Genomic DNA, 17195 nt, shown 5'->3' with positions numbered 1-17195 from the left:
CTGCACTCCCTGGCCACAGCAGAGAGCTGGCCTGGGTGAGGGGCAACCGGGACAGGATCGGTGCCCCGACCGGGACTAGAACCCGGTGTGCCGGCACCGCAAGGCCGAGGATTAGCCTAGTGAGCCGCGGCGCCGGCCTATAATTTGGTTCTTATGAGGTCTCGAGACCGACTTCTGTTTGAATTCTGCCCACGAGTGCACCTCTATCTTTGGGTAAAAAAAAATCCTCTCATTTCCTATTGTCATTTCTCCAAGATGAAAATGGTAACTGCTAGCCTATGAATATTATTTTTTAAATGTGTAAGTGGGAAAAGAAATACAAAGGAGAAGTCAGGCAAGGGGGAATGGAGGCGAGGCAGGAGGGAAAGCTAAGGAGATGCCCTTCACTTTCTCAGCTAGCTCTGGGAGCCCTGGTCACTGCAATATCTAGCCTGGGCGCTACTTCCTTTAGGAAGACGTTAAGGGCCAGCCTAACTGTAAATAATCTTTCCTAAATCTTAATATCTGTAAAGAATAGTTTTCTGAGATATTTAATCATTATTTAAGAAATATACTGGGGCCGGTGCCGTGGCGCACAGGTTAATCCTCTGCCTGCGGCACCGGCATCCCATATGGGCGCCAGGTTCTAGTCCCGGTTGCTCCTCTTCCAGTCCAGCTCTCTGCTATGGCCTGGGAAGGCAGTGGAGGATGGCCCAAGTGCTTGGGCCCCTGCACCCGCATGGGAGACTAGGAAGAAGCACCTGGCTCCTGGCTTTGGATCGGCGCAGCGCTGGCCGTTGCGGCCATTTGGGGAGTGAACCAATGGAAGGAAGACCTTTCTCTCTGTCTCTCTCGCTCACTGTCAATAACTCTACCTGTAAGATAAATAAATAAAATCTTAAAAAAATAAAAAAAGAAATATATTAACAGTTTTTAGAAATTAAAATTTATATAATACATCCTAGCATTCTCTTTAGAAATTTAGCTGTATCTAAAAGAAATGATGGCATTTTAAAAATTGAAATCTGTGAGTTATTGCTTATGTTTTAGGGTGTATGTGTGGAGACGGTTTCTTCCATCTCAGTCACCACAAAAAAGGAAGAATCTGGGATAATGGAATTCCAGAAAGAGAATCACTTACGACAACAGAAAGGTTCCAAACAGATGACATATGCCATGTACATGATGGAGCGTTACTGCACATGTGCTAAAACTTCCCACAGCACTGTACTACACATCCTTTATTTCCTAAGTAGCAGTATATGTTTTCTTAATTTCTTTTATGTATCACCTGCACATGATTACACATCACTGACGTAGGACACGATTTCTACAGATGATAACGTCTACTGAACTGCTAAGTCTCTGTGGATGAAAGGGTCTATTAATACTTTTATTAACTTAATTTTTAACTGTAGAAAAGTGAATCACTTATGATCAACCAATTATCGAGACCATCTTTTGCAAATAATTTAAATATATTACATAAATGGAATACTTTGAGGACCAAGAAACCAAAAAACTAAGTACCTGATTCTAATACCAATACCATTTTTGTTGGCAAAGAAAACTTGATGAAACTTTTGCCCTGCTCCATCTCTCCAGCCTCTCAACCTAGTCAAATGCCCCCCAAATGGCTTTACCTTTCAGTTATGAGCCAGTTAAACAGTGGCAGGTTCCTATCTTCCGCAGAAACACCAATTCCCTGAATACCAAAGTATAACTCTTAACTTCTGACTTTATCTGATGTTATTAAAACATCAGATTCCTAATTGAACTATGACCCTTTGCTATCAAGTCTTCTTTTTTTTTTTTTTTTAATTCCTCCATCTTTTAGTAGCAAGAGGCTGGTTTGTCTGTAGGAATCACTCCTTTTTATTTTATTTTTTTTTTTACAGGCAGAGTGGATAGTGAGAGAGAGAGACAGAGAGAAAGGTCTTCCTTTTTGCCGTTGGTTCACCCTCCAATGGCCGCTGCGGCCGGCGCATCGCGCTGATCCGAAGCCAGGAGCCAGGTGCTTCTCCTGGTCTCCCATGCGGGTGCAGGGCCCAAGGACTTGGGCCATCCTCCACTGCCTTCCCGGGCCATAGCAGAGAGCTGGCCTGGAAGAGGGGAAACCGGGATAGAATCCGGCGCCCCAACAGGGACTAGAACCCGGTGTGCACGCGCCGCAAGGCGGAGGATTAGCCTGATAAGCCACGGCGCTGGCCGCTATCAAGTCTTCTTATAATGTTTATTTATCTGAATGAACTATCCACGTCTAGGCTACTTTCTTACAATCGACTCCCAACTGCCTGTTGCTAATTCCATCTACAGTGCTTTCTTACACTCCATTCTACCTAAAAACATACCCACATCTACAGTGAGAGAGAGAGAAAAAGAAAGGTCTTCCTTTGCCGTTGGTTCACCCTCCAATGGCTGCTGCGCCTGGCGCGCTGCGGCCAGCACATCACACTGATCCGAAGCCAGGAGCCAGGTGCTTCTCCTGGTCTCCCATGGGGTGCAGGGCCCAAGGACTTGGGCCATCCTCCACTGCACTCCCGGGCCACAGCAGAGAGCTGGCCTGGAAGAGGAGCAACCGGGACAGAACCGGTGCCCCGACCAGGACTAGAACCCGGTGTGCTGGTGCTGCAAGGCGGAAATTAGCCTATTGAGCTGCGGCGCCGGCCCCCACATCTATCTTTATCTCCTTCCTGCTCTCATAGCTCTACCTTAAAAATGAGGTGGACATCTTCTACTTTAGGCTACTCCATCCACCAGCGCTAGAAACCAAATACCTCCTTTCCTCTCAGGAACTCTGTAGACTTGGCTATTCTGTCCTTACCCCTCCTATCAGACTGCAAGTGCTCCACCCTGGGCCTTTCCGACCTCCTCTGCCACTCTTTCCTTCTCTATTTAAAACGTTATCATCATCACACTCATAATACATGGCTGCCACCGAGCCACACGTCTAATTGCTCTCCATGGGTGCATCACGAGATGGATTTTTATTACTTATCTCCATCTTACTGCTAAGAAAGATATGTCACAGAAAGAAAGAATTTGCCCACAGATACACAACTAGTCAGTTAAAGAAGCAGGATCCGAATCCAGGTGGTTTGGTTTCAAGGTCTGAGTGGTTACTCAGTATGCTTTAAAAGGTCCCGGTAACAACTGCTTTTCAAATTCAAAGGTCACATTTTCAGCCTCTTATGACTCAACGTCTCTGCAGGGCTTGACCACACGGAACACAAACTCTATGAAATTGGTTTGGTGTCTGTTTCCCTCTGATCTCCAGGGCTGTTCGTTCTTAGCCTATATAAGCACTGTCAAATAGAACTTTCTGTGATGACAGAAATGCTCCATGTATGTGCAATCTAATATGTTAGCTACTAACTACACATGATGACTAGACACTAGAAATACAGTCAGTGTGACTGAAGAACTGAATTTTAAATTTTAATTAATTTAATTGATTTAAATGGCCACATGCAGCCAGTGGCCATCCTACTGAATGAGCAGCCCTTTTAAAGTCACAGAGAGTCCCTGACTCTCTGCTCAGCTTATTCTACTCTATTCCCAGCACCATCTCTCAGTTTAAGGATTCCAAAACTTCTGCAAGCAACCCAGACTTCTCTCTTTAGGAACATCTTTCTATCTTCAATTGTCCACATCTTCACCTGCAAGTCTCACAAGGTACACCAAACACAGCATTTTCAGAATTGAAATGCATCACTTCATCATCAGCTCTACTCCCTTCTTATGCTTTCCCTGCTCAGAGAATAGCACCTCATCTGTCCCAGCCCCAAGGCAAATTCAGGTGTTCATCTTTAGATTCCTCTTTTTCTTCATTTTGTACTCCCTCTCAATCTCCTCTACTTCTCCCCAATGGCTCATTAAATTTGTTCCCTAGTTTCTACTGCCATTGCTCTAGGCAAGGATGCTACATAATGGATTTAATTAGAAGAGTAACAGAGTCTAGTTTTTTGCTTCAAGCAACATGTAAAGTATAACATGGCTGGAAAATTCTTTTACATTGAGAATTCTTTTATACCTGTTGGGGGAAAAATTATTTAAAAAGTGACAGGATATGAAACTAAACTGTCCTCTACTGGAGAAGGGAAAGAATCATAGACAATCTCTGACAATCTGGGCTTAAAGCAACATTTCAGAAATAAATCCTCTCATTAGTGCACCAAATTTCTATTAGTAATGAATAAACACTACTTATAGAATTCTAAATGTGTTATTAGGTTACCACTTAGCAAAAGGATCAACTAATCATTCACTCTAACAAAAGCATAATTTTAATTTAAATGTCACTGACTATTCTCACAGATTTGGTAATTATAGTTTCTCCCTCCCCACCCCCAACATATAACATTTAAATCTCCCTGTGTACCAACAGGCAGGGTCAAGGCCACTCAATTTGTAGTGGTGAGAATCTCCTGAGAGCCATAATCTGCATCAAAGGTACTACGCCTGTGTCAGGGGATGGACCAGGACATGGGGAAGATGACCATTTGTCAAGGGGACAAATTAAAGGAATCTGCCTCTTGAATACAATGAGCAAGGCTTTAACATTTGTCCAGTATTTCTTTAAATAAAAAAATACGCTTTGTTTTTCACCAACAAGGTTGGTAAGACTCTACACTTCTTTACTTTTCTGTCATCTGTAATAAAGTTGATGAGGTTTATTTTAGGGTAAAATATGAGACAGGCAGAACAATGGCCCCTCAAAAATGTCTATATTCTAATGCCTGGAAGCTCTGAGAACAATACCTCATGTGGCAAAATGGATTTTGCAGATCTAATGAAGTTAAGGGTTCCAAGGGTACTTATAAGGTAAAGAGGGAGGCAGAAAGAGTGAGAATGACATGTAATAATACAATCTGGAGATGTGGGTGAAGAAGGGGGTGGGGAGCTGAACAGAGAAGGAGAGAGGAGGGGAGTAAGAGATGGGAGAGAGAGAGACAAAGATGCTGTACATCTGGTTTTGGGGATGGAGGAAGCGAACACAAACCAAGGAATGCAGGAATCTCTAGAAGCTGGAAAAATGAAGGAAATGCACTCTGCAGTCCCTAGAAGGAATAGATCCCCCAATACCTTGATTACAGGAATTCTGACCTCCCACACTGTACGGTGATAAATTTGTATTATTTTTGCTTTACCCAGCAGTTCTACTCCAATGTATCTATCTCAAAGACTTGAAAACAGGGACTCAAACAGATACTCTTATACCAAAGATCATTGCAACATTATTCACACTGGCTAAAAGCATTCACCAACAGAAGAATGCATCAACTAAATGTGGTGTGTATATATACAACAGCAAATAACTCAGTTATAAAAAGGAATGAGGTTCTGATACATGTTAACATGGATGAATGTTAAAATTATGAGCTAGGCGAAAAAAGCCAGACATAAAAGGGCAAATATTACATGATTCACTGGATATGGAATATCTACAGTAGTTAAATTCATAGAGCCAGAGAATAGATTAGAGGTTGCCAAGGGCTGGGAAAGGGGAGAAATATAGAATTATTATCTCCCTCAAAGAGTATCCTTGACACATGCATGTCCACACAGCTATGTAATAAGGAATAGAATTACCATCCCCTCTTGTGTAGATGGATTTTTTTGTTGAGAAGATATTGTTTTGGCAAAAGAATCCAATCTTCCATGTTCTTCATTCCTGGTTTTGCACTGCTGTGCTAGACTATGGAAAGGTCATATAACCATGTTGGATTGATAGGCTAAACATTTATTTTTCTTTAATCTGAGCTTGATTCTCAACAGGCTCAGCAATCCTATTTATTTATGTATTTATTTATTTCAATTCCTTAACAGTAACCATGTCAAATCTCCTTCATTCTACTTAAGCCCCTAACCTATTTCATTCAGTCATCTCCCACAAGGTGGTGTGGGGTAATGAAAGGCTCATGACCTTTTAATCGCAAATTACTAAACTGTATTGAATTTAGTTTCCTTATGTGGAAGACAGGCAGAGATCTTACTGAAACATTTTAACAATTACAATATAAAGCATATATGTAAATAATCAAGTGGTGGCCATGCACAAAAAGCTGCTGCAATTATTATTAGTATTATCCCTGCCTCCCTCTCAAATGATCACTTAAATGACTTTAACGAGAAAAATGAGTCTGTTGTGAATTATTCCTTGGTTTTGATTCTGTCTTCTATCTTAACTTTCTATCATTTTTCACCTTCCCTTCCTTATCATATTTTAAAGAAAGAGTTATCTTTTTTTTTTTTAAATTTTCAAAGGTTACTCTTTAGGGCCAGTGCTGTGGCATACCAGGTAAAGCCACCGCCCGCAGTGCCGGCATCCCATATGGGCACTGGTTAGAGTCTTGGCTGCTCCACTTCCGATCCAGCTCTCTGCTATGGCCTAGGAAAGCAGTAGAAGATGGCCCAAGTCCTTGGGCCCCTGCACTCGTGTGGGAGACACAGAAGAAGCTCCTGGTTGCAGATCAGCCCAGCTCTTACATTGCGGCCATTTGGGAAGTGAACCAGGGGATGGAAGACCTCTCTCTGCCTCTGCCTCTTTGTAATTCTGCTTTTCAAATCAATCAATCAATCTCAAAAAAAAAAAAAAAGTTACCCTTTATTCTGTACTTTTTATCCTAGAGCTTCTTCCCTACCTTGTTTCCATCAATTGCCTTTCTTTCTTCACTCTCTTCCCTGATGGTTCTTTCCAACTAGCTTATTAACATCTCAAATGTCCTTAGTGAAATACCTACTTAACACCACTAGGACTTTTGTATTTCTCCTCTTAAATTATTATCTAGAATCAGGTATCTGTCTTTTTTTTTTTTTTTTTTAAAGATTTACTTACTTATTTGAAACACAGAGTTACAGACAGGGAGATGCAGAGGCAGAGAGAGAGGGAAAGAAGTTTTCCATCCTCTGGTTCACTCCTCAAATGGCTGCAATGGCCAGGGCTAGGCTAGGCCAAAGCTATAAGCCGGGAGTTTCATCTGGAGCTCCCCTATGGGTACAGGGGCCCAAGTATTCGGGCCATATTCCGCTCTTCCCAGGCATATTAGCAGGGAGCTGGATGGGAAGTACAACAGCTGGGATTCAAACTGGTACCCATATGGGATGCTGGCGCTGTAGGTGGCAGCTTTACCCATTACACCACAGCGCCAGCCCCCTTTTTTCTTAATAGATTGTTTTCTCCATTCAGATGATGGTATCTCATCTATTTGCACTGTTATCTTCCAATAACATCAATTACAATATATTACATATAGAACAGGCAAACCTGAACAAACCTAAACTACAGACTTTCTATAAACATATAAAGGTGAGTTAGTGGAAGTACATTATCCGATTTGGCTTCTCAAACTAAATTAATCACTCAGAAGAAAGGCAAAGTAGTAGCACATCAACACAATCTTAGATAATTTTGTAACATCATTCCCCTTAAAAATCTCACAAAACAAAATTATAATAATTATAAATATTTCCAGAAAAAAATGATGTTTACAAAAGTATTCTGAATCTAGAAAATGTGAAAGTCAAGTTTTACTCTAATAAGAGAGGTTCTTTCTACTGAGAATTTCATTTATTTTTCATAAACTGCCAAAAATAAAAACCAGTGGTAATTAGACAAGTAGGAAATAACAGTCTGTAGGGTCACTTATTACATTTGTAAATAAAAATCAGAGTAAGCATGTTAATTATTTAAATAAAGTAATCAATCAAATGTGGCTCTAACATTAAAGTGGTAATACATCAAAAATTGTAATCTAACATCATAATGGATTTCTACAATCATAAATGCACAAACTGACACTGTTAGGAAATGTTTAGAGTGATGAACCCTTAACATTTGAGAAACTGAAATTCAAGGTTTCTGTTACTCCATAGTGAATGTAAGCGGGACCAGTGCTGTGGCACAGTAGGCTAATACTCTGCCTGCAGCGTCGGCATCCAGTATAGGCACTAGTTATGTCCCTGCTGCTCCTCTTCCCAGCTCTCTGCTTATGGCCTGGGAAAGCAGTGGAAGATGGCCCAAGAGCTTGGGCCCTGCACCCACATAGGGGACTGGGAAGAAGCTCCTGGCTTCAGATTGGCCTGGCTCTGGCAGTTGCAGCCATTTGGGGAGTGCACCAGCAGAGGGACCACCTCCCTCCCTCCCTCCCTCCCTCCCTCCCTCCCTCTCTCTCTCTCTCTCTCTCTCTCTCTCTCCCTCTGTTTGTAACACTAATTCTCAGATAAATAAATATACCTTAAAAAAATAATAAAGTGAATGTAAGGGTCCATACAATGGAAATAATTTGGTTCTCGCTTCGGCAGCACATATACTAAAATTGGAGCAAGGGAAGAAATGTGTACTTCACTTTCTAGGTAAGATGGATAATCTCACATTTGCCATATAATATTGCAAAAGCAGTAACTGTCACAAAAAACCAAACAAATAACTTCTTTATAGAAAAAATAGGAAATCAACAGCCACTACTGGTGAGGAGGGATTCTAAGACAGGGCCAGTTCTTGGCCACAAAACCATTACAGAGGCATTAGAGAGTAAAATATCTACACGCTGGGCGTTGGTCAAATGGGTAGGATGTCCGCATCCACACTGGAATGCTTGTGTCAACTACTGGCTCTGACTCCTGATTCCAGTGTCCTTCAGGTGCAGCCTCTAGAAAGTAGTGGTGAGGACTCAAGTGGCTGCACGCCCGCGGGCCCAGCATTCTGGGAAGTGAGCCAACAGAAGGGAACACGATCTCATGCACTCCCTTTCTTTCTCTGCGTCTCTAATTAAAATAAAGAAAGAAAGAAAAGAAAAAGTAAAATACCTAAAGTGATTCTGCTCAGCTCTATCATGGGAAAGAGGCTCTCAGCATTCCACATTTAAAGCAAGGTAAGAAATTCACAAGACTGTTGCAACAAGTGCTCTAGCCAGAAGGTAGTTGACACAGTTCTGTCAGTGATTTTAGGCCTGAACTTCTGCTGTTTTTGTTGAACTTACCCATCTACTACAAATTAAGCTTTTAAAAAAGATTTACCTGTCTGTCTATTTAAAAGACAGAATGATGAGGGGAAGGAAGGAAGGAGGGCAAGAGGGAGAGGGAAAAGGAGAGAGAGAAATACTTTTCAATCCTTGGTTCACTCTCCAAATGCCTGCAACAGTTAATGCTAGGCGAAACCAAAGCCAGGAAGCAGGAACTCTATCTGGGTCTCCTATGTGGGTGGCAGGATCAAATATTTGAGCATCATCTGTTGCCTCCTGGGTGCATTAGTAGAAGCTGGACCCTAAGCACCATAGCTGGGATTTGCACCAGGAACTCTGATATGGGATGCAGGTGTCACAAGTGGTAGCTTAACCTGCTGCACCAGAATGCCTGATCCCCAAATTAAGGCTTTATGGCCAGTAGAGTTAAAAAACAAAGATCGTTTCTAAGAGTTAGTGTCATTCTTACCATTGTCCACTGTTAGGTATTTTTTGAGGGAAACTTCTTTGGAAATGAAAAACCTAGTTTACTTTAGAAACAATTACTTTCTGAGCTTTCCTGTCCAAAATTCCCTTCCTATAGGATTAATATTTAAAAAAAAAAATTTTTTTTAAATTTATTTGAGAGGAAAAGAGTAAGAGAGAGAGAGAGAGAAAAGACCATTTGCTGATTCTCTCCCTAAAAGGTTACAACAGCTGGGGCTGGCCCAGACTGAAGCTAAGAGCCTGGAGCTTCTTCAGGGTCTCCCAGTGGGAGGCACTTGGGCCACCTGCCGCTGCTTTCTCAGATGCATTAGCAGGGAGCTGGATCAGAAGCAGAGCAGCCTAGTTTTGAACTGGTGCCCATATGGGATGCCAGCATCTCAGTGGGAGGCTTAAAGTGCTTAGCCACAATGCCAGCCTCAAGATTTAACATTTTTAATTATACTTTTATCAGAAACTAGGAAAGTCACTGTACCATCTCTGGAAGATGATTTAAAAAAAAAATACACAGGCAATTGAATGGGCAGTGGAAACAAACGGGGCCTCACTTTTCCCCAATAAAAGATTGAATCAAGTATAAATTTAAAACTTACAAATAAAAGAATGTATTAGAAATAAGTATGAGGCCGGCACCGTGGCTCACTAGGTTAATCTTCCACCTGCGGCGCCATCATCCCATTTGGGCGCTGGGTTCTAGTCCCGGCTGCTCCTCTTCCAGTCCAGCTTTCTGCTGTGGCCTGGGAGGGCAGTGGAGGATGGCCCAAGTGTTTGGGCCCCTGCACCCGCATGGGAGACCAGGAAGAAGCACCTGGCTCCTGGCTTCGGATCAGCGCAGCACCAGCTGTAGTGGCCATTTGGGGAGTGAACCAACGGCAAAAAGGAAGACCTTTCTCTCTGTCTCTCTCTCTGTCTATAACTCTACCTGTCAAATAAAAAAAAAGTCCAATTTAATAAGAAAAAAAGAAAGAAGTACATGCTGATAGCTACGTACTGACATTTTATCATAACTTTAATATATATTAAATGTGAAATGGATAATTTCTACTATTTTGACCAATACCTATAATAAGACCAACTGTGAAATGAATGGTTACTATGTACTACCACTATGAAATATACTGTCCTTATCTTATAACTGAACAAATTAAAACTGAACAAATTAAGTCTCAAAAAATATTGAGGAGCTTGCCTAAAGTTGCACAGTTATAATTCTTAATTCATGTCACAAACTATCTAACTCAAAGGACGATTCCCATAACTACTGTATAGTTTCTCAGATAAATGGAAGCAAAATGATGAAGCAATCTATAAGATAAAAAGTTAGAAAATCCCAGTTAAACATAGTCCCAGTTCCTGCAAAGACTAAAATCAAATTTGGTAACTCAATACCCAACTTGGTATATATTTGCCAAATACATGCCCTAGCTAAGCAACAAGTTTCTTCCTTTAGGTCTATTAGATCGAGTTAAAAAGCTGGGCCAGAGAACCATCCCTTACCTGTGTTGCCATCTCCACTCTCCATAGATGGTTTACTGGTTTCTGACGGATTGTTCATTCTTGAATCTGCAATAAATCAGAGGTGAAAATTGGGAATGAAGATGTGGCTAATGAGACAAAAGTGGTAGCAGATAAGAAGGTTAACTAACATTATATCATACAGTTCAAGGGGATGCAGTGCATATATGTCAGGCTAAAACATTAGAAACTGTAACAAAGCATTATGTGCAAGAAAGCTCAGCACTTCTTAGACCCCAGAGGTATCTACAAATAAGTGATCTTTCTAAAGAAGTTTAAGATTCTTCTAAGAAAAACAGCAGAACTCTAAGCTGAGAACTAGAGAGAGTGTTTCAAGTAAAAGCAGTAAATGATTTACAATACAAAGAATAAAATATGTTTAAGAAAGAAAAACTAGGGAGGGGATAGCACCAAAGAGCAAAAAATATTATTTCCAAATGAAGTATCCTTTTCTGTAAGTAAGATGTTCATTAATTATAGCCAAACAACCCACAGGAACTCAACAGGGTGTAAGCAAACATATCTAAAAACAAACAAAAAAACAAAAAACAATAAGCAAAACCCTCCATATTTACTCTCCTCACCTACCAAACTAAACAAGATTCATAGTGAGAAAATGCCAAAATCATACTTTAATCTTAAACCGGCAGAAGTTGAACCAAGAAGGCACAACAGATATACCTCATAATTTCAAAACTGAATCACAACCACACTTACCTAACAATTATTACCTTGATATCCCAAATGAATCTGCTAATTTGGGTTTATTTCTTTTAGGGCTATCTGTTTAATCAAGGTTTGTTTCCTACCTCTTCAAAAGGGTGAAAAATGGAAGACATATAAGTTATCTTATTCTACACTCACTACAAGTTAAGTTAGAAGACTTATAATCAGACAAGTTGATTATCAAATGAGTTTTGCCTTCCTCTCACTAAGAACCACTTAACTAGTTATTAGTATAGAACAAAAATTTAAGCTATATTGTATTTGTTTGTTTGTTTTTTTTTTGAACAACGATCACCTCTTGCCAACTGCTTAAAAGTTTAACAAGGAAATTATAATAATCATTAGATGGAAATTCCAACCATATTGCCCATAGGTACATTATCTACCCATAAAAAGGATTTAAGAAAAAAAAAAAATCAGGCATCTTTCTTTCATAAATTTCCTTTCCAAGCCAGAAGCTGTGTAATAGCCTTCCTAGTACAGTAAGTTTTCTAACTGATGCTTGTCTCACAGGCATATCTTTGTTACTCAGATGTCCAAAAGGGTTAAAATTCATGTATTTGTGGTCATACATGAGGGCAGTTCTACAAGTTCCCCACCCCCCATTACTGTCCAGAAGAATTCAAATATCATCTGAAAGCACACTAAGGTTTGAAAGAAACAGGTGTACAACTTAGTGAAAATCAGCTTTCTAAATGACTTACCAAAGTCTTATGAAAATTAACAAGGAACACAACAAATAGAACAGAATATACCATTAAGCATACATACTGCTCAGGGATTCCTTTAGCAGGTATGAGGGAAAAGTGGAAAAATAATCATCAGTAGACATTCATAAATAGGGTAACAATCTTAACACGTACATAGATACCACAGAAACAAACAAGGAAACATAAATCTTAAGCAGTCATGAGCCTGAGCTTACATCATTCATATCCTAATTTTTACACCTATAGATTAGAAATTATGCCACAGTTAATTTGTATCTTCTACACCATCTTCCAGAAATCAAAAGCATTTAACAAATTATTTCACACACATAAAAGAAAAATAAAGTTCTGATTAACTGTACAACAATAATGGGAAGACTGTTTAAATGATATGTACTGATAATTGAAAGTAATATAATTTCTAATTCTAAAATACCATGTTAAAAACATTTCAATAAGGCATTTTCCCTTTCTTTCTTAAGTCCCCAACTTACCAAATGAAAAAAGAAAAATACATTAAAATTTTTTTTTGATGTTTGAACATTTTTCTCTCCCTAGGCAATATAAAATATACAGGTCTGCCCTGGAATGAAGCACATAATAAGTTTAATATGCAGTCCACAAGTTGCTATTAGATTGAATTCTTGAGATCAACTTGTGATTTGGGGCATTTTCCCTGTACACAGCAGTTTTTACACAGCAGGACAAGTACTACTACCACTACCTTTGATTCAGGCCATGGCTTCTGCCTAAGATTTCAAACCCCCTCAGAAGTATCATTTTATTTTGTCCACGGCAACTGTGAAGGTGATAGAAGCAGCCTCAATTTTCAAGTGTGGGAAAATAACATACAGGAAAAAAAGTAATTTGCAAACTTTCAAATGGAGTTCATAATATCTGACTTTCCAGGTGACTAGAGTAAGCTAAAAAGGTTTCAACACCAAAGTGCCTCGATCTCTTTTCAGCCTCAGTCACCAAGGAAGGTTTGTATATTCAAGCCTAACAAATCCCTCTCCAAAAAGGGTACTGTGCTTTAGGGAAAACTCTTAAATAAAATAGGCTTTCCGACACTTTAAGACTACAGCTTTCTGAGGAACATAGTTGCTTTTAAAAAATAAAAATAAGGGCTAACATTAGCTAAAATTTGAAAACAGTTCCTGAAATCTGGCACTTGGTCAACAGATCTATGGCAGTAACCACTGAACTCATTCTCTGTGTCAATATACGCATGGGAACAATTTTGTACAATGGCTCCACCTTACTTTTCACAGAGTATTTTTGGTTTTGGCCTAAGATATTCTCATTTAGTATGTAAAACAGTTTTATTTATATGGACATATTATTTAGGCACAGTTTTACCTTGTTTCAGATTTAAGATGTTTTTAAAGCTACATGAAATACTCTCAACAGAAATTTCCGAAAAGCAAAAAATGTCCTCCATTCAAGCTGATTCTAAATCCACACTGCTTACTGAAAACACCCTCTGAACCAGAAGAGCTAGTTGTAGGGAGGGACCTAGAGCAAGTTCAAGTATGCTTGTGCTTTGCAAATGCTTTCTGCCTCCCCTGCTCAACCCTCCTCTCCCCCTCCCCTGCTTTGGTTGCATATGCGATTAAGCATTTATGCATAGACAACCCAACACATGCCATTTCCATATTAAAGCTCTAAAAAAGAGCTGCGCTGGTACCCACCTAGAACATAGTCACTGCAGTCCAGCATTGCTGTGAAATCTTCTAGAGGTGCAGATAGTCCAAGGCAGGGAAGAAACAGGTAGCGGTTTGGGGTGGGGAAAAGAAGGTACTACTATTTCTAACGAACCTACACTATGTTCTAAGAGAACAAGGGTGGGAGTGTGGAAAGTGGATTAAGGGGAGAAGCAAAATACAACTTCAGTTACACCATAGCAATCTTCAACTGAATAAGGAAACTTCAGTTGCTCAGAGGAGTTTTAGTCTCTCCTACCAGCTAGGACTGACATTGTCAAGGCAACTGAAGCATGAAAAGTTCCCCTTTTTGTAATAAAATAGAAACAAAGATTGCAGCTGGCAGTTTCCATAATGAAGCTTAATCAGTATGCCTGTGATTAGGGCCTTATGCAAATCTCTCCTCGTTAGCACAGCAGCCAGCACTTTGAAGTCCATGAACAATTCATTTACAGAATACACTGAAAGCACTCCCTGCATAATTTAAACCGTTGCATAAATATTTATCAGCCCATTTGCATATTAATTGGCAGAGCATGAAGGAAAAAATTATCTCCTGAGTGCCAGCATAATAATTAGGAGGATAAAATGAGATTTCTTCCAATGGCCTGGCTTCTTGGACCCAACTTGAGATAGTACTGGGAGAGATGGGAGGGACAGGAGACAGAGTTCTGTTAAAATGCCACTGAAATGACACGTACAAATTAGAAACAACTCTACAGACTTAAGCACCTTTAATCTTATTCCTGCTGGCAACAATGACTTCGGTAATAAGAGGATTTGCAAAAAGCTTTCTACACAATCCAAATAATCCCAAGGAAACAATTAGCAAGGTAGAAGCAGAACATAGGGCTGTCAAGATGGTGCTAGTCTACTGATAGGGAATTTTCCAATTGTTAACACACAGTCGGGAGAAAGTCTTACTTTAAAATGAGGCAACAGTATAAACCTACAAACAGAGAAGGCTGTATGAAAGCATCTTCAAGAGTATGGAAATTCATTCTCTACCAATCTTTTTATACTACCAAATTAACAGAATAGATTAGTTGAATGCTACATATTATGCAGTATCCTTCTCCCATCAAAATCAATCTCAAGAACAAAGAAGACAGTTACTTAGAATATTGATTATCAAAAAACAGGTCATGTGAATTTGTGGATTTAGTATTTTCAAATAAATTTCATATAATGGAGATACACACACAGGCACACACACATAAAATTCTTACTAAACAATGTTTATTCAATTTAAAGTGAGTTTCAAAGGAAATCATCAACCTCAATCTTTTCAGGCACTATTATACAACAATATTACATCCCAATCACTGTAGACAGTTTAGAAGATTCGTAAGAAAATCTCATGATGTAGGCATTAATATTCCCTTTTAAAAATAAAGAAACCAAGGCACATAGAACTAAAGCATTTTAACCAATGTCACACAGATAATTTGTGGTCAGGATTGAAAATCAGATTTTGCTGACATCAAAATTTGAGCTCGTATCTATTACTATGTATTATGGATGAGCTATACATTTAGGGGACTGTTGGGGGCAGGGTGTGACTACAGCAGCTGACTAAAATGGCTGTTTCCCATGCAGTCAGGAGATCACTAATTTGTGGTAAAGATACTGTGTTTAAGTCAGGTGTGACAGAGTCACGGAAAAGAGCATGAGATATGAGGAGAGTTCTCATGGGCGCCACCCCTTTTGCTTTATTTAGATCCAGTCTTGAAGTATGCCAAACATCTAGTGTTTAAAATACATGTTACGGTAAGTATCTCTTCGGAGCATCAAGGTTGAAAGTAAACTCAACATGCACAAGAGAAAACAAAGACAAGATTTTTTTTATCAAGGATCTTTTTTTTTTTTTTTTAAACAATGTCCTTACACGTTAATAACATACAGAACCAAAACCTCTTCCTCACTCCTGGGTCAGCCCTTGACTTAAACTGCAACTTTTTCTGTTTTACATAACCACAAATGCTTTGGAGTATCTCTGTGAGACCTATTAAGAGTCTTCCTTCAGGCAGTATTTTCCCCTGTGAAATGACGATAACATCCCTTTATGAGCTTGCTGTCTCACTAACCTTCTCAGACTTGTCATGGACTGGAGTAAGAAGTAGCTGTGCCAGCGGAGACATGGAGTCACCCAGTAAACAGGCCAAACTTTTGAGAGAATCACTCTCAATAACTCACATTACTTTCTATTAAAACAAGCAAGAACATATTACAAAACAGAATACAAACTTCACACCAGCTTTTCAGGTGGAATGTTGGAGTATCTGAGACCTATTTGGTGGGAAAAGATGAGAAGCAAGGGCGAATGTAACTAGAATATAGTAGATGTCCCTTCTCTTCTGTTAATTTATTGCCTATACTTATTACAGAATATTTGTGCAATTAGCCACTTGCCTTTTTGTACTTCATCCACTAACTTATAAACTGTTTTTCCCACGCCAAGCTGCACTTTGACACATCTGCTAAGGATGACATGCCAAAAAGGGAATGATTGCTGCTAGGTACCCCACAGGACTTGGTAGTATAATAACTCTCTCAGGCCAGGAGACCACAGGGTCTCTGCAACTTAACCTGGATACTCGAAAAACAGCTCTCTGCTTTTTTGGGGTGGAGGGGTAGAGGCCCACAGTTCACAGAAGGTAGAATAGGAAACAGTAATGTATGTTAAGTATAAAAACGAGCTGAAAGAGCAAAGTTCAAATTCACATGATTTCAAAATTACACCTAAAATCTAGCTACCTTTTTCTCCCCTAAAAGAGGAGAATAATTATCTTTGAGGACCTAGAATTTACAGATAATACTATTAGTATTAAAATGTATCAGATTTATGGTCTTATGGGTTAGTCTAGGATGCATTAGAAATGAAATTGAGGGCAATGCCAACTGAAATACAAGCTGGTATTTAAAAACATGTTTTACATGGGAGTGATGTGAGGTCAGCTTGTAACCTGGTCATGATCCATACAAATGGCATCTGTACATGTTCTGGCTACAGTACAGAATGTAATAATAATAAAAAAGGATAAAAATGTATGGCATGACAACTACTCCCTGTCATCTTTCTGTCTCATAGTGGGGCTGTGCATCCCACAATTGCA

General features: G+C 39.6%; 1 protein-coding gene across 6 annotated transcripts in view; it reads right to left on the bottom strand.

The window, feature by feature from the left end:
- POU2F1 (POU class 2 homeobox 1) overlaps positions 1-17195 on the bottom strand; it is a 182637-nt gene that overhangs the window by 77760 nt on the left and 87682 nt on the right. For all 6 annotated transcript variants that reach the window (XM_062192677.1, XM_062192678.1, XM_062192679.1 and 3 more), the window contains one exon: positions 10923-10988. In XM_062192677.1, coding sequence (XP_062048661.1) covers positions 10923-10988 — 66 coding nt within the window. The remainder of the gene's footprint in view (positions 1-10922; positions 10989-17195) is intronic.

Source organism: Lepus europaeus, chromosome 5 (assembly GCF_033115175.1).
Source record: "Lepus europaeus isolate LE1 chromosome 5, mLepTim1.pri, whole genome shotgun sequence".
In the NCBI taxonomy this organism is placed as follows: domain Eukaryota; kingdom Metazoa; phylum Chordata; class Mammalia; order Lagomorpha; family Leporidae; genus Lepus; species Lepus europaeus.
This window is presented reverse-complemented; position numbering and strand designations above follow the sequence as displayed.